Source organism: Rhinolophus ferrumequinum (genome assembly GCF_004115265.2).
Source record: "Rhinolophus ferrumequinum isolate MPI-CBG mRhiFer1 chromosome 15 unlocalized genomic scaffold, mRhiFer1_v1.p scaffold_54_arrow_ctg1_1, whole genome shotgun sequence".
Taxonomy (NCBI): domain Eukaryota; kingdom Metazoa; phylum Chordata; class Mammalia; order Chiroptera; family Rhinolophidae; genus Rhinolophus; species Rhinolophus ferrumequinum.
Window position 1 is genome coordinate 3,825,747 of NW_022680357.1, and position 15,880 is coordinate 3,841,626.

At 61.4% G+C, this 15,880-nt stretch overlaps 2 protein-coding genes across 13 annotated transcripts in view; one reads left to right on the forward strand and one right to left on the reverse strand.

Moving 5' to 3' along the window:
* The window catches only part of TSC2 (TSC complex subunit 2), a 36,375-nt gene extending 33,597 nt beyond the window's left edge, over positions 1–2,778 (forward strand). For 3 of the 9 annotated variants that reach the window (XM_033101227.1, XM_033101230.1, XM_033101228.1), the window contains exons 37-42: positions 195–381; positions 743–882; positions 1,945–2,023; positions 2,091–2,182; positions 2,262–2,360; positions 2,440–2,777. In XM_033101227.1, coding sequence (XP_032957118.1) covers positions 195–381; positions 743–882; positions 1,945–2,023; positions 2,091–2,182; positions 2,262–2,360; positions 2,440–2,604 — 762 coding nt within the window. In that variant the 3' untranslated portion in view covers positions 2,605–2,777. Of the gene's footprint in view, positions 1–194; positions 382–742; positions 883–1,944; positions 2,024–2,090; positions 2,183–2,261; positions 2,361–2,439 lie in introns of all 9 variants that reach the window. The other 6 variants (XM_033101232.1, XM_033101234.1, XM_033101235.1 and 3 more) reach the window with 4 other exon arrangements.
* Positions 2,779–2,785: 7 nt separating this feature from the next.
* The window catches only part of PKD1 (polycystin 1, transient receptor potential channel interacting), a 44,735-nt gene continuing 31,640 nt past the window's right edge, over positions 2,786–15,880 (reverse strand). For 2 of the 4 annotated variants that reach the window (XM_033101224.1, XM_033101223.1), the window contains 23 exons: positions 15,672–15,828; positions 15,114–15,366; positions 14,825–15,020; positions 13,730–13,900; positions 13,402–13,545; positions 13,103–13,313; positions 12,885–13,011; positions 11,782–11,898; positions 11,644–11,693; positions 11,222–11,406; positions 11,022–11,115; positions 7,993–8,111; positions 7,706–7,908; positions 7,436–7,630; positions 6,888–7,027; positions 6,359–6,471; positions 5,940–6,087; positions 5,716–5,841; positions 5,342–5,516; positions 4,921–5,211; positions 4,708–4,842; positions 4,325–4,630; positions 2,786–4,229 (listed from right to left, as the gene is read on the reverse strand). In XM_033101224.1, coding sequence (XP_032957115.1) covers positions 3,762–4,229; positions 4,325–4,630; positions 4,708–4,842; positions 4,921–5,211; positions 5,342–5,516; positions 5,716–5,841; positions 5,940–6,087; positions 6,359–6,471; positions 6,888–7,027; positions 7,436–7,630; positions 7,706–7,908; positions 7,993–8,111; positions 11,022–11,115; positions 11,222–11,406; positions 11,644–11,693; positions 11,782–11,898; positions 12,885–13,011; positions 13,103–13,313; positions 13,402–13,545; positions 13,730–13,900; positions 14,825–15,020; positions 15,114–15,366; positions 15,672–15,828 — 4,124 coding nt within the window. In that variant the 3' untranslated portion in view covers positions 2,786–3,761. Of the gene's footprint in view, positions 4,230–4,324; positions 4,631–4,707; positions 4,843–4,920; positions 5,212–5,341; positions 5,517–5,715; positions 5,842–5,939; positions 6,088–6,358; positions 6,472–6,887; positions 7,028–7,435; positions 7,631–7,705; positions 7,909–7,992; positions 8,112–9,407; positions 9,577–11,021; positions 11,116–11,221; positions 11,407–11,643; positions 11,694–11,781; positions 11,899–12,884; positions 13,012–13,102; positions 13,314–13,401; positions 13,546–13,729; positions 13,901–14,824; positions 15,021–15,113; positions 15,367–15,671; positions 15,829–15,880 lie in introns of those variants that run through there. The other 2 variants (XM_033101226.1, XM_033101225.1) reach the window with 2 other exon arrangements.

Sequence of the window (15,880 nt, forward strand, 5' to 3'; positions counted from 1 at the left end):
AGCTGCTGGGGTGAATTTGCCCTGCACCGAGTCTGGGTTGCCAATGGAAGCGGGACTCTGCCAGGCCACACCAGTCACACCCTCACTACCCCAGCCCCAGCAGCAACAAGCCCTCGGGGCATCTGGGAGCCATGCCGGGGGCAGCGCAGCCTGGGAGAGGTGCCACCGTGCTCCTCCCTTCTGTCTCCCTGCAGAGCAACAGTGAGCTCGCCATCCTGTCCAACGAGCACGGCTCCTATAGGTACACCGAGTTCCTGACGGGCCTGGGCAAGCTCATCGAGCTCAAGGACTGCCAGCCGGACAAGGTGTACCTGGGCGGCCTGGACGTGTGCGGCGAGGACGGCCAGTTCACCTACTGCTGGCACGATGACATCATGCAAGGTGCGTGCCTTCCTGTGGCACGTGCCCCCCCCCACCCCATTCCTGTTGGCCCACCTATGGGAGCAGTGGAGGTGCCCAAGGTCACCACCAGCCTGGGCACTGAGGCAGTGAATGGGCTGGCAGCTCTGCTTCCAGGAGCTCTGCCCTTGGGGAGAGAAGCCAAGTGCTACTGGCTGGGCACCAGATGTGGCCCCTGCAGGCGCTCTGAGCCTCTGGGAGAACCAAGAGGTGCCCCTGGCGAGAGGCAGAGGGCCTGCTGCCCCCCGACCTTGGCCACACCCCCTCCATCCCAACAAGCCCTGCCAGCACCCTGCCTGGGTCAGGCCGTGCCCACTCCACTTGGCCCCATTCTGCCTCGCAGCTGTCTTTCACATCGCCACCCTGATGCCCACCAAGGACGGGGACAAGCACCGCTGCGACAAGAAGCGCCACCTGGGCAATGACTTCGTGTCCATTGTGTACAATGACTCTGGCGAGGACTTCAAGCTGGGCACCATCAAAGTGAGTGAGGGGCGGAGGCCACATCCTGGGGAAGGGCCCCCTGGTGCACGGTGGGTGGAGGCAGCATGGAGTCGAGCAGGAGCGCTGACCCGCTTCAGTGGCCCCCACTGCCAGCTGGAGGGGCCAGGTCCCCCTGAGCCTGAGTCTTTCTCTGTAATGAGGGTGACAAGCCTGTCAGTTTCCTGTGGAGCCTGTGGCACCTGCTGTGGTTTTGGAGGAATGACTGACTGCATGTGCTGAGCGTAGTAGGGCGTGGTGCGTAGTAGGTGCTCAGTGTGCTCAATGCTGAGCCCTCTCCCCTCCGTACCTCCTCGTGTCATCACACGGCCCGGGGCTCTGGCGGAGGCCCTGGTATTCGTCCCCTTTCCTAGACAAGGACTTGAGGTGGGCACATGTCACGGTGGGATGTGGAAGGTAGCCGCGAGGCCAAGTGGGCCAGGGAGCCGGGCGCTGGTGCTCAGGGCGGTTCAGATTTATTCCAAACACAGATCCCCGGGCTGCCGGATGGAGAATCTGGTGGAGGGTAGGGGTACCTGAGGGGAGGCCAGCGCGTCCTCCTGCAGAGCTGGGAAAGCAGGGAGGGGCCGAGGGCCGGGTGGTGGAGCCCGTCCTGAGGTGGGGCCCTGGGGGACGCTGTCACTGGCGGGGGAGCAGACTCGGACACGTGGGCTAGAGAGGCTCCTGGGAGCTGTCAGCATGTGGAGACATCGGTGCCAGGAACTGGGAGCTGCACACGCTGCTCAGTAGACAGGCAGGTGTCAGCTGAGTGGCAGCGGTGTCCCAGGTAGTGCATGTTGGGGAGTTCTGTTTGAGGTCCTGTGAATTTCAACTCGGGCAGTTCAGGTGCTGGGATGGGGTGTGGAGTAGGTGGGGTTTCAGGGCGTCAGGCAGTTAAAGGGAGACATGATGGCGGCCCCAGGCTGGGTAGGAGAAAATGTGGGTGCAAAGGGGTGGTGAACACGGCAGCTTGTGGAGCTGGCAGGCGTCTTAACACCGACCGAGCTGCCGCCCTCATGAGGAAGTGGCGGAAAGTGGCCCTTGGTGACCTTGCTGTCTCGGCAGGGCCAGTTCAACTTTGTCCACGTGATTATCACCCCCCTGGACTATGAGTGCAACCTGGTGTCGCTGCAGTGCAGGAAAGGTGAGGCTCTGGACTGGGTGGGGCGGCCCCGGGGCGCCGAGCCCCCCTGAGCGCCGTTTCTCCCCAGACATGGAGGGCCTTGTGGACCCCAGTGCGGCGAAGATCGCGTCCGACCGCAACCTGCCCTTCGTGGCACGCCAGATGGCCCTGCACGCCAATGTGAGCAGAGGTGGCATCGGGCGGGCAGGACGAGCGCGGCTGCTCCCCACGGCGGGCTCACCCCTGTCCCCCCCCCCAGATGGCGTCGCAGGTGCACCACAGTCGCTCCAACCCCACCGACATCTACCCGTCCAAGTGGATTGCCAGGCTCCGCCACATCAAGCGGCTCCGTCAGCGGGTAGGGATGGGCCCGGGGCTCCCCACAGGGTGGGGGCCGGCGCCCTTCTGGGCTTGCTGCTGAGACCCCCTCTCTGCAGATACGTGAGGAAGCCCAGTACTCAAACCCCAGCCTGCCCCTGATGCACCCCCCGGGCCATGCCAAAACCCCGGCGCAGGCCCCAGCCGAGCCCACGCACACCTACGAGACCGGCCAGCGGAAGCGCCTCATCTCCTCGGTGGACGACTTCACCGAGTTTGTGTGAGGCTGGGACTGGGTGGTGCCTGGTCCCTTGGGGCCCCCTGTGGCTGTGAGCAGCCAGGCGGCCGACTCTCCCTGCCCCTCCCAGGTACTGGGCGGTATTTATTTGTGCACATGAATAAAGTGGTTGTGCGGCCCCGCCAGGCCTGCCGCTGTGCCCGTGGCCCTCAGTGATCAACATAAGAGTCAGCCAACTCCTTTATTTGACTTCGTCTCTTGGGGGCGGGACAAGGCTGTAGCTTCAGCTGTGCCCACGGAAGCGGTACAGGGGGCTGTCAACGCCTTGCCCCTTCAGGAAAGCCTCTCACACGTGCTCTCACGCTCACCTTCCCCAGTCCCGGGAGCCAGCCCCAAGGAGGGGTTTTCCCCCTAACCACGCTGGGGTCCTTTGCCACACACACTAGTCTTGTTCCTCACCCAGACCCGACACCAGCAGGGCAGGAGAACAAGGCCACGGTGGTGATAAGAACTGCCTGGGAGGCGGCTGTGCCCTCCAGCAACTATCCCATCCCAGCACCTGCCCAGGGCCACGTGGGCTGGTGTCTGGGGAGGGCGGCCAGCTCCCCCTCAATACAGGCGACAGTGGGCATTGGGCTGTGTCAGCCACCAGGCCCCGTGGCCCTGGTGAAAAATACAGCGACGTACAAAAATATATACATTTTAACCCCATATAAATTACTGACAATAGACACACAGACGGCAGCTGGAAAGAGTGCACTCAGCAGGGGACAGGAGAGGTAATAATTTAGGGGGGGACAACGGGAGTGCAGGTTCCCTCCCCGCAGCCTGGATCCTTAGCAAGGGGGAGATGTCTGCCCAGGAGGTGGGGCCGGGCACAGCCCGCTGTACCTGAGGACTCGGGAAATAAATTAGTGTCTCAGAGGCTGGGCACTTGTTCCAATACTGCTGTGTCCTCCCACAGGGAGCCGGGGAGGGGACCCTGGGCCCTGGCTGGCCACGTGGCCTCTTTAAAGTGCTGAAGCCCACAGAGACTCAGACAAGTGCTGCCCACTCTGGGGGACCTGCGTGCAGCTGTTCTGCTCAGCCCAAGACCGTGAGGGCGGCAGAAGGTAATACTGAGCGGTGTCTCCGGCTCCAAGGGGCTGGAGTGAGGCCACAGGCCCGCCGTGGGGCAGGGGCATGAGCGCAGGGCCCCTGGGGCTAAGTGCTGCTGGGGTGGACCTTGTTCTTGGCCTGCAGGGAAGCCCTGCTGGGGCCTGTAGCCAGGCCAATGCCTCGACTGGCCCTGGCAAGGCGGCTGGGCAGGGCTGGGCGCAGGCCTCGGGAGGGGCCTGGGGGAAGAGAGGCCGGGGGCCGGCTGCTCCGGGGCCCGTGCAGGCTCTGCAGCCGCCGCTCCAGCTGATAGACGTCCTCCGTGGCCTGGTTGAGTCGGTCGAACTGGGCAAGCAGGGCCTCAAACACGGCTTGGAGGCGGGAGGGCTCGGGCTCCCCCCGCGGCCCCAGCCGGCTCAGGCCCATGCCCAGCCCCTCCAGCTGGCTGGAAGAGGTGGAGGGGCGCGAGGCGTCCGAGTCCCCACTCGGCGGGGGCATGTCCGGGGATGACTTGGAGCCCCTGGATGAGCGGGAGGGCAGCGGCTCCATCCCTTCAAAGCGAACTTTGTGGCGGAACTGGGGGCGGCACAGGGGCTCGGTCAGTCCGGCTGCGCCCTGGGCTCACCTGGGTCCAGGGCGCGTCCCTCTCCCCCCCACTGGGCCGTACCCACCTCCTTGACCTTGCTGAAGCCCATCCAGAGGCGGAGCCTGCGCAGTAGCAGTTCCACCATCTCGTAGTCCTGAGGCTCCCAAGCAGGGCGGTAGAGCTCCCCACGCAGAGTGTGGTACCTCCACCGCAGGAGGACCGCCCCCAGCCTCAGGGCACCCCACAGCCGCAGGGCCCAGAGCCCTGTGCACAGAAGCGGGGACAGGCGCCAGGGCTCCGCAGGGCACAGGGCGGGGCCCCCAGTCCCCGGGCACAGCACCAACAGTGCTCTGGCAGCACTCTGAAGTGAGTCCACGCAGGAGGATACCAGCTGCAGGCAGGGAAGGTGGCGTAAGTGTCGGGCGTGCCCCTGGCGAAGCCACCCCCAAAGGACCTACTGTTACCTACCAGAACAGCCAGCTGGGCGTAGGCCACAGCGAGTGCCACCAGGCCTAAGGCTGCGCCCAGGAGCTCCGGCAGGGCCCGGCACAGCGTCTTGCCAAACACCGACCACTGGCGCACGAAGCGCAGCTGCTGGGCGGCCTGTGGGCAAGGGGCGTCAGCCGACCAACCCTGGCCCAGCTCCCCCAGCCCCAACCCAGCCCGCCGGCCGGCTCTCACCTTGACCAAGAGCAGGAAGAGCAGTGAGGCTGCCAGGCCGCGGGCCACGGTGCTCAGCTGCGCGACCTGCTCGAAGCTGGTGAAGCGGCGCGGGCGGCGGCGCACGAAGCGCGTCCACTGGCGGTCAGCGGCTCCCAGCTGGGCCAGGCGCACGAGCGCGGCGGCCGCCGTCAGTGCCACCAGCAGCCACCTCGCCCAGGCCCCGGGCCGTGCCTTGCGCAAACGCCCCTCCCTGCGCCAGGCACGCGCCTCTGCCAAGGAGAAGTAGAGCGCGAACAGCAGCAGGCTCACCTGCGGGGGCGGGGCGGGGGCGGGGCGGTCAGGATACACTGGGGGCGGGGCGAGCTAGGCATCTGCCAGGGTGGGATGGGGCGGGGGGTGGGGCTGCGGGTGTGGGCGGGGCTGGGAGGGCGGAGCGTACCGTGGTGAGCAGCTGCAGCGAGAGGCCTGCGCTCAAGCGCCGCAGCGCGAATGGGCGGACGCTGAGGGCCGCCACGGCCTGTCCGGCAACAGGGAACTCGAGGCGCAGTGTGACAGCGGCGTGCAGCCCCACGGCCGGGCTGTAGCGCGTGAGCTCCACAAACACGGCACGGCTTCTGCGCGGAGGGCAAGGGTGAGAGGCGGAGCCTCCGGCGGCAGGGGTTGCGTGTGAAGGGGAGGAAGTGGAGGCCACTTCGGGGACTGATCAGGAGCTGAAAGCTGGGGGTGGGAGTCAACTGGGACCACTGATGGGAGGACCACCGAGGGCAGGGGAGGCAGTGGCAGAGCGAGGCTGCCTGTCTCCTGAGCGCCTACCTGTTGTCGATCCAGTTGTGCAGCTGGAGGAAACCCAGCTGGGCGCGGCTCTCCTCGAGGCTCAGCCCCAGCTCCTGCACGTAGCCGCCGCTGTCGTACACGGCACAGTAGCCCCAGTACCAGACACTGTGGGTGAGAGGCAGCTTAGGGATGGCCCAACCTTGCAGGCACCTGGGTCATGCCGAGGTGAGGGGGCGCCTCGGGAGAGCTCCCTGGGTCCTCACCCCAGCAGGTCTGGCGCCGAGTAGGCCCAGGTCTCCGAGCCGTTGTGGGCAGCACTGCCCCAGCCAATGCCATAGTCGCTGGTGCTGAAGCTGCCTGCTGCTGCTGAACACGTGTGCGCCCCAGTGCCAGGAGGGTCTGGGCACAGTGCTGAAAGCAGAGGGCCGGGGAGTGAGCATGAGCAAACCAGGGGCACTGACTGTTCACCAGTCACCTGGGGTGAGCTCCACAGTCTCCCCGAAGCCTCCCAGCAGCCCTGAAGACAGATGTCATGAGCTCCCTGACAGAAGGAAACTGAGGCAGGGAGAGGGTAAAGGTCACACAGCCAGGACCCTGACCCAGAACCCAGCCCAAGGCTTCTCTTTGGAAAAGATCAGGGACAAGTGCCATAGTGACCCCCACAACCCGGGCCCCAGCTCACCTTCCTGCAGCCGCACCTGCCGCAACCTTGTGGGCCCCAGCTCTGGGCTCGACTGATTCCCGTGGACGAAGGGCAGCAGCACGTGGGACATCCATGGCCAGAACTCATCAGACCTGCCCACACCAGACACACAGGCACACGCTGCACCCCTCAGCTCCCTGCCGTGCTGGAGGTCGGAGGCCCAGGGAGCAGAGGTACTGCAGCCCTGGCCCAGCCCACAGGAGGCTGCCAGCGCCACCCACGGGATGAGGCAGGGCCTGCTCCTCGAGCTCGGCCTCCTGACGTTTGGGAGCAGTCACTGCTATGGGCTGTCCCGGGTGCAGTAGCGTGTTTAGCAGTATTTCTGGTCTCTACCCATTGCCAGCAGCGCCCACTCCCATCCTGATAACAGAAAACTTACCGAGACCCTTCCCAATGTCCCCTGGGGCCTGGCCTGGACCAAGGGCAGGATCAAGGTGGACCCTGGCTGGCATCTGCCCCACCCTGGCCCAGCAGACAGAGGTGTACGTGTGTACAGGGGTGTCCGTACCGGGTGATGGCCAGGAAGGCCCGGCTGTCTAGTTCCTGCCTGATGGCACTTTGCAGACGGTAGGCGTGGCTGTGGCACGAGGCGTCCCCATAGTTGGCCAGCAGCGTCACCAGCAGGAAAAGCATGTACACCAGGAGGCTCTGGGGGCAGGATGGCCCTGGGGTCAGCCGATCCTAGCCTGGCCGCTGGGCAGGGCTTCCGGACAGCCATTGCCCATGGCCAGGGCACCTGGCACTGACAGCGGGCAGCACTACATCCTGCCAGCGGCCCAGCTGGGGAGCAGACATGCCGTCCACTGAAGGCCAAGGAAGTTGTGCCCAGGGCACTGAAGCCGGAAGCCGGGCGTGAGAAGGGACAGAGCAAGGACTGGGGCAGCAGGAGTCGGGGTGACGGGAAGGAACTGGCCATGGCTGCAGAGCCCTAGGCTGCCCACTGGAGGCCCTTCTGTGGGGAGGGGGGACATGGGGGTCCCTGAGAAGCGCAGGACCTGTACAGGGCTGCACTGGCCCGGAGGTGGAGAGGGTGGGCAGCTGCTGGCCCGAGCTCACCCTCAGCATCCTGTGCAGCCTCTTGACCTTTCGGGCTTCCTCCTTCGCCAGAAAGAGCGCGAAGCCATGAGGGGGCCGCACGCGGGGCACTCGCTCACTCACAGGTGTCACGGCCGGGCTCTCGACCAGAGTGTCATCCTCATCGGGGTGCAGCCGCTTGGCCACCAGCGAGAAGTAGAGGGCTTCCAGCAGGACCTGGGCCGGGGCTGGCATCAGAGGGGCCCACGAGTGCCTGAGGCTGACAGCCTGGCACCCCTGCAGCCCACTCACCTTGAGCGGCTCCCAGCCAAGGAACGAGGCCAGGAAGCTGGAGCTACTTGACAGGAGCCACATGACACTCACACCAGGGGGGAAGCTGGCGCCGACCCACCCTGACACCCCCACGGCCACAGCCACCAGCAGCAGGCTGAGCCCGTGGGCCAGCAGTGCACACCAGGCTGGCAGCAGTCGCTTTCGCAGACCCTCCACCAGCCCTGGGGAGACAAAGACAGACAGGTGACTGGGGGGACCCAGAAAGAGGGGCAGGGCGGGGCACCCCGGGGGACACACAAGCGCACCTGTCCTGGAGAGCTTGGCTGACTGGGGCTGCTCCCAGGTCAGGCCCGGGCTGGGCAGCCCCCTCTCCCCCAGCCTCTGCAGCGCCAGCGTGTCGGTCCTCTCCCCAGGAGCGCTGGACCTGAGGCACAGGAAGAGGGAAGCAGCCAGCACTCACCTGTCAGCCCGCACGCTGCCACCTCATCTGTGGGGCAGTTCCTTGAGCCCGTGTGGGCCTGTGCTCCCCCCTCGCCCCCCACCCCCAGGCCAGTCCCTCTGTCGGCCTCACTTCCTGCTCCCTGCATGGACCTTGCCCCACATGTCTGTGACCTGTTCCACCTCTCTCCTGTCCTGCCACCACTCCAGCAGCCATCGCATCTCACAGAGCTGCCTCTAGTCTCGTCCCACTGCCTGCGCTTCATGCCAGCAAACTTCAAGTAGCTTCCAGTAAGCACTCCCCACGCCTCGAGCCCGCCCCCTCCCACTCCCCGCTGCACACACGGTACACAAAGGGCCGCTGTGCGGAGGCAGCTTTGTAACCTAAGCCTAGCGTCTGGACAAGAGCACGCGCATTATGTCCAATTTCCAACAGTGCACAGCGCTCCATAGGGCCCAGAGACTGCGCGTCTCTCTGTGCTACCTGCCTTCCAGCTCCAGAGCTGCTCCCCTAGAGTGTGAGAGGAAAGGGGGGGAAAGAAGAAAGGGAAGCAAGACCGGGACAGGCAGATACTGAGGAGACAGTGCACACACTTAGGGGGGTGTCCACACAGCTGTGCCCTGATTTCAGAGGCAGAAGAGAACAGGCCCCCAAATCCCAGCATGCGCCTACCACTGAGCTACGCTGACTGTTTCTGGTTTGTGCGTCTCCTAGAGAATAAAAGGCACTATCGTCTACGGAGGTGGGAGATCAGAGAAGCAGCAGACGAAAACCATGCTTCTTTCTTAAAAGTGACTATTTGTAGAAAGCATAATAATAAACAGAGAACAGATGTTTAATACCAGCTTTTCCATCATGCAAGGAACAGTAGTGGTAATAGTTACTTCTAGTTCTTTTTCTCCCCATGCATGTGTGTATATTTTACACATGGACATAAACACATGTTGTATCAGGTCATATAGCGGCTACAGCACAGGAAACTTAGAATTCTACATCACACTTTAAGCGACATGGCAGCAACGACTATGTCAGTGAACGGATAACACTCACTGAATCCTTCAATCACTCAACAGGTATGTGGATCCCCCACTAAATGCCAGGCACTGTTCTAAGCATTGAGCAAAGAAAACCAAGTGCATGCCCTTAGAATTCACATGCACCAGTGCGGGCAGCAGACAGCCAGTGTGGGCACTGCTTCCTGTCCAGGGGGCAGGGGAGGACCCGGAAACAGTGGCCCGGGTCTGCATGCAGTGCGCACGTGCCTGCGCCCGGTTACTGTACCTTACTACATTTGCATAGGGCAGGAAGGAGGGCTCTGGTTAGGTAGCATGTGACAGAAGACCTGAGGAAGCAAAGCAAACCACGAGGCTCTCGTCTCGGGCAGGAGCAGCCCAGGCACAGGGAGCGGCAGATACAAAACACGGAGGCAGAAGAGTGAGGGCCGCTGCAGCTGAAGGGAAGTGGGGAGCAGACAGAAGGTGGCAGGAGAGAGCCGGGGGAGGCGTGGGCCATACCGGGTACGGCTGGTGGAGCATGTGGGAGTGCCCCCAGCCATGGTGGGCCGCCTCCAAGATGCCCCAAGGACACTTCTCTCCTGGCATCACAGCCCTGCATAGTCTCCTCCCATGGAGAAACCACGAGGATATTACAGAATGACAGTGTGTGACTAACTGGCTGCTGCCTTGCTGTATCTGACACCCACTCTGGGTATCATTGTGAGGACACTCAAGCTGCCCAGTAGTGAGAACCAGACAGGGAGAAGCTGAGGCCTCCCAACGACACCCCAAACCAAGGTGCTGCTGTCTGAATTATTTTAAGGACCGAGTTTTGGGGTAACCCATTATACAGGGATAGCTAACCATGCCCCAGGGAGGCCATGACAGGCCCTGCTTCAGGATGCAGGCGCTATTTGGTGCAGCTCAGGTGGCCCTGGAAACTTCCAGGCAGAAGATGACGCTTGGATTGAAGGTGCAAAGGCAGACGGAAAAGGCTTGTGTGAGGAAGGATGGAGAGTGGAGTCAAGAATGAACCCAGGATTTCCGTTTTGATCAACTGGAGAGAGCACTGCCCTTCCCCGAGATGGGGCAGCCGGGGACAGAAATGACTCAGCAGGGAAATCAAGGGCTCTGTGTAGCTGTCATGTCTGCACTGAGCACTAGAACCCACAGGAAATTGTTCAGCAGACAGTTGATGTCTGAACTGGGATTTCAGGAAGAGGGTGGGCTAGAGACACGTGGGGTGGCCAGCTTATAATTACTACCCAGGAGCTCCCCACGTTATAGTTTTTAATCAGTTGGCAATTGCTTCATAAAAATGCTACCATGTCATGGATATCTGTCTTCGTAAAATGACTGGAGAAGCTTTCTCTTTTTCTCTGTGTTCTGGGACAGTTCGTATATTTTAGCAATTTTTGGTTGCTTGAAAATTAGAAGAGTTAAAAGGAATGGAAGTGTAGATGTTAAAATAGATATAGTCAAGAAAAAAAGGAGAAGGTAATTCCTAATGAATCTTGCTACTAAGTTGGCAATCAGCCAAAGCATTTGAAAATGTTTAAAAAATGTAAAATCAAAATAGTCTCAAAAGAAAACAATGGCTATTTAAAAACCTGCCAATAATTTCTCATCACAGCCAGGCCCTGAGCCTCACACCGGTCACCTCTCTTTTCCTCAAATGTCCCTCATTCCTGCTGTACTAAAGGGAATGTTTGCTGGGCCCTGGGCAACCCCATGAGGTCCTTTCAACAGATGAAGGGCTCAGAGGTCAAACAACGTCATCCCAGCGCCATACTGGGGACATGGGGCAGGACCACATGAGGCTAGTCCCACGCAGAGAGCAGGGCATCTTTGGCCTGGGCCCCCCCACCCATGCATTCACCCCAGGGAGCCAGGCACTCACAGGCCAGTGAGCAGGTCTGTTTCCACTTGTGTGTCCTGGGTAGGGGCCAGGCTGCTGGCCCCTTCAGCCAGGACCTGCCGGATTAGGTCTTCATCTAGAGGGAGCAGAACGTGTCAAGGAGAGCAGGAGTTCCTTCCACCCCGAGCCTTGGAACCTCTCAGAGAGAACTAGTAGCTACCACCCTCCCCACCCCTGTTCACCTGACGCTGAGAAGTACTTGGCTGGTGAGGCGGGGCTGACCAGGGAGAGTCCATCTTCCTCTGGGCCCAGCGTGCGGCTCATCCGGCCCCGCGCCAGCCGCTGCAGGGTACTGCCCACGATGGAGGGGTCACTGAGCAAGTCTGGCCAACTGAGCGTGCCTTCGCTAGACGGCCAGCACACCAGGCTGTAGGTGACACAGGTCAGCAAGGGGAGCCCAGGGGAACACGTCTGCACACCCAGTCACACATGGACACGGGGGGCTCCTGAGCAAACACACCCCGGGACAGCATGTGAGAACACACACGGCCAACAAACACTGGACGAAGACACGCGACACGGCACATGCCGCCCAGATCCCCATAACACGGCACACACACAACTGACCTACACCAAGGCTCACATTTTCTCTAGGCACCCCCACCTTTTGGAATCATCCAGAAATAAGTCATTTTTCATCTGTCCAGCAAAGGCCTATTGAGAAGTACAGACAGAGCCTCAGGGCTGCCCAGAGGCAGTGGGACCCACCCAGTCCCGGCAGGGGCCCTCGGGGAGCCCTCACCTCAGCTCGGAGCCCAGGGAAGGTGAGGAAGGAGCTGTCCAGCACAGACGAGTCCAGGTAGCTGTCGATGTCCAGGACGTGCTGCCCTGCGGGGGTGGGGCTTGGGCCCCCAGCCACCTGCAGGGAGAGGCAAGCCGTCAGCAGGAGGAGGCAGCTCTGGCTCCTGCTCCGGTGGGGGGGCCCGGGGAGGGTTGCAACCTCCTGAGCAGGCAGAGTCTAGACTAGTGTTGCCTGAAGAATGTTCTAGAAGGGTGTACATGTTCTACATCTACACTGTCTGGCGTGGTGGCCACAGCCACACGCTGCTATGGAGCACCTGCAATGTGGCTGCAGCAACTGAGGAGCTGAAGTGTCAATTTTATTTCATTTTAATTACTGTTAATATAAATAGCTCTTTCTGGCTAACATCACTGGACTGGATGCCTGGCGGGCCGCCCTCTTGGTCGCACGTACAGTCCTTTCTTACGAGTTGCTGGATTTGATTTGCTACTGTTTTGGTAAGGAGTTGTGCCTGCGTCTTCCTAAGGCAGAGTGGTCTGTGGCTCCCTCTTCTGCTGTCCTGGTCTGGTTGTGGCATCAGGGCAGTGCTGGCCTTGTAGGGTGAGTTAGGAAGTGCTCCCTCCTCCCGTGTATCTTTCAGTCAGTGAAGGATTGACTGGTGTGCATTCTTCTTTAACCGCTTCGTATAATCGCCAGCAAGGGTGTCTGCGCTTTTCCTCATGGGAGGTTTTAAATGACCAATTCCACCTTTTTACTTGCTACAGGTCTGCTCAGATGTTTTACTTTCTCCTTGAGTCACTTTTGGTGTTTTGTCTTTCCAGGAACCTGTCCGTTTCTTCTAAGTTATCTAACAGGCTGGCCTAGAGTAGCAGTTCATGGGATTTCCTGATGAGTCCTGTTCGTTTCTGTGCCACCGGTAGCAATGCGTCCCCTCAGTCATTCATGATTTCAACAATCTGTATTTCTCTTTTTCTCCCGGGTCAGTCTAGCTGGGAAACCTTGCTCATTTCCCCTCTTGGGCTGCCATACTGGACGGCACCGTCTTTGGCAGAGGCAATGCGGCCCATGTCCCACCCCCGGGAGCTCCGCGGTCCCCAGCCCACCTTGCTCCGGGACATCCGAAAGAGGAACAGGATGACCAGGTAGATGGGGTAGACAACCACGCTGGACACGAGGCCCACGGCGATCGTGTCAGCACTCAGCGGGAGCAGACTGGACACGGGCCCCGCACTGCGTGGCAGAAGAGACCTGGCTGGGTTAGGCTGCGAGGGGGCAGGAGACGGCAGACAGGGGGGTCATCTGAACCCCTACGGGCACCCACCTGTGGGCAGCGTCTCCCACGACCCCATACCACACGGCATTGGCACCTAGGAAGAGGCAGATGAGGAGGACACAGCAGGTGGCCCGCTGGACGCGCGTGAAGCGGCTTCGAGGGGGCCGGTCCCATATGGAGAGCCAGATGTGCTTGTCAAAGAAGCCACGCTGGAGCTCAGCCACCAGGAGGCGCTGGAACCGCCGAAGGGCCACCTCACCTAGGGAAAGGGCACAGGAGGGGCTGCAGCAGGCCAGGGGCGCGGGCACCTCCTCCGGCCTAGCCGGGCTGGAGGGGCGGGGCCTTACTTGCTGCCAGCACCTCCTTCTCCACGAGGCCCCCATTCGCCTCCGTCTCCACAGACAGCCAGTCGTTGACCAAGAAGAAGGTGCTGCGCGCGGTCTGCAGGTCTCTGACGATGACGTGCTGCAGGAACCAGGCGGGGCTGAGCCCTGCGGAGGGGGCGGAGCTGGGTCAGGGCTGGGGGGGCGGAGAGGTGGGAGGGGTAGGGTGGGAGGGGCGGGGGAGCGGGAGGGGTGGGATGGGCGTGGAGTTGGGAGGGGCGGGGTTGAGGGGGTGCGGGGTGGGGGCGCGGGCAGGACCAAGGGGCAACAGCAGATGCCCCCGCCCCCAGACCTTTGTTGTCGTGCCACACGCGAATCTTCCACACGCTGCCCAGGCTGTGAGGAGTGGCAACCTGGAAGATGTCCAGGCTGTTGCGATGGAAAGCTCGGTCCCCATCCAGGTGCCGGTGGCCGCTCCGGCTGTCTGCCCCGTACAGCATGATGCCCACGTGTGCTGTGGTACCTAGCGGGTGGCAGAGGAGGGGGCAGGACTCTGGGTTTGCTGCCCACCCAACACGTGACCCCAGCAGGAGTCCACACTCTGCTCTGTGCTAATGAACACAGTCACTTATCTCAATTTGTTGAATACACACAGCCCCCGACGACACGATTCAAATGTCAGTTACGATGGTATGTTAGCTGTGAGCAACTGTGTAACGTGTAAACTTGGCTACCGGCTCTCCAGTCTATTAGGTAAATAAGGGATGTACATCCCGACTGGTGACCAATCACGTCCCTTCCTCCAAAGCCTGCTGGTGACCTGTCACTGTGCACCTATCTGTTCCCACACAGACCACCAAGCATGTAGTGGGGCCACCTCCTTGTCTCCCCGTAATAACTGGACACGGTATTTTACAAAAGAGGGGACTGGCCAGCAAAGATGAAAGCACAACCAAGAAATGGAAAATGGTAACGCTGGACATAAAACACTTTAATTCCCTAGCGCCTCTAATGTTTTAAGTACACTGTACTGTTTCAAGCTACGCTGTACTAACGATACCTTTGTAACCAATGGTGCTTGACGTCTTGTAAACACTGTTGTTGTCAGTGATTTTATTATCACTCAATCACCATATCCCCCACGGAACGTTGAGCTCGCTTTGGCACAGCTTGCACACGCGAGAAGGTCCCGCACGACTGTCCAAAGCAAAACCACCCACACCGAGGGCACCTGACTCTCGCAGGAACCATCCTTATCCTGAGGAAGGATGACGACCTGTCCATAGGTCACTGCAAGGATTAACGAGCTACTACTTCACTCCACGCGGCCTTAGGTAAAGTGAGCCCTTGTTTTACACCCCGATTACGACGATCACTCTTAGGGAAGGTGGCCAGACAGCAAAAGAGAGCGGCCTGCGGGCTCGGGAGAGCAGACCCTGCCCCTCACCTGAGCCTCGGCCCCAGCCGGTCTTGACCAGGATCTCGTACTTGAAGCGGCCTCCCTTCCCACAGAAAGGGATGACACGGACCCGGCGGACGTCCAGCTGGTCCAGCTTACGCAGGATCACAGCCATGACTGCGTAGGTCACCAGGCACACAGCACACGTCAGCAGGACGATGTAGTTCATGCCCAAGGCCGGCTCCTGGGGAGACAGAGCCGTCAGGAACAGGAGGTGCGGCCCTCACCTCACCGTCTCAGGGGTCTCGCCACCGCTCAGGAATGTGGCGTCACTCACAGGGAAGATGAAATGCACATGGCTGGGGGGCACGAAGAGGCTGGCTCCAAAGGCAGTGAGGTGGCGGGTGAGGCAGACGGCCTGGCTGGGCGAGGTCTCCTCCAGGGGCACGAGCCCCTCGGTCTTCCACATCATGTCCTTCTCGCTGAAGTACTGGCACAGGGACGTGTACAGGCCCACAGACACTTCCAGTGCTGACCAGTGGAAGTGGCTGGTCAGGTTCAGGTAGTAACTCCCACCCAGGTCTCTGGTCCTGGGAGAAGCAGTGGGGAGTGTCACGGTCACACCCTGCCCAGCTCCCAGTCCCAAGTCAGGGAGGTGTCCTGGCCCAAACATCTCTCAGCGACAGCCTTGCTCACCATGCATGGCCAGGCCCAGCCACCACCCCCCCACACACCCCCCCCCCCCGGCTGCCAAGCCTGCTCCCAGAGGGAGCCCACAGACCTCAGCACATACGGATCTGATCCCTCCAGCCCGCCCTCGGAGACCATCCCCACCCACACCCACGAGTGGCTTGTCTGACCCAGTGACTCGGTGCAGCCGTGCCCAGGCCCTCACCCCGGGGCAATGAAGAAGGTGTAGGGCCTGTGGTCCTCGCCTGCCAGCGCCTCCAGGCTGATCCTCCTGCTGGCCGAACAGTTGTGTTCGTTGGGCCAAGGTGCCAAGTGCAGGTAGACGGCCAGGTAAGGCTCAGGCTCCTCGGACAGGTAGTGCTCTGGGGGGGACATGTGAAGGTCAGACGACTGCCCACCTGGGGGACACCCCTG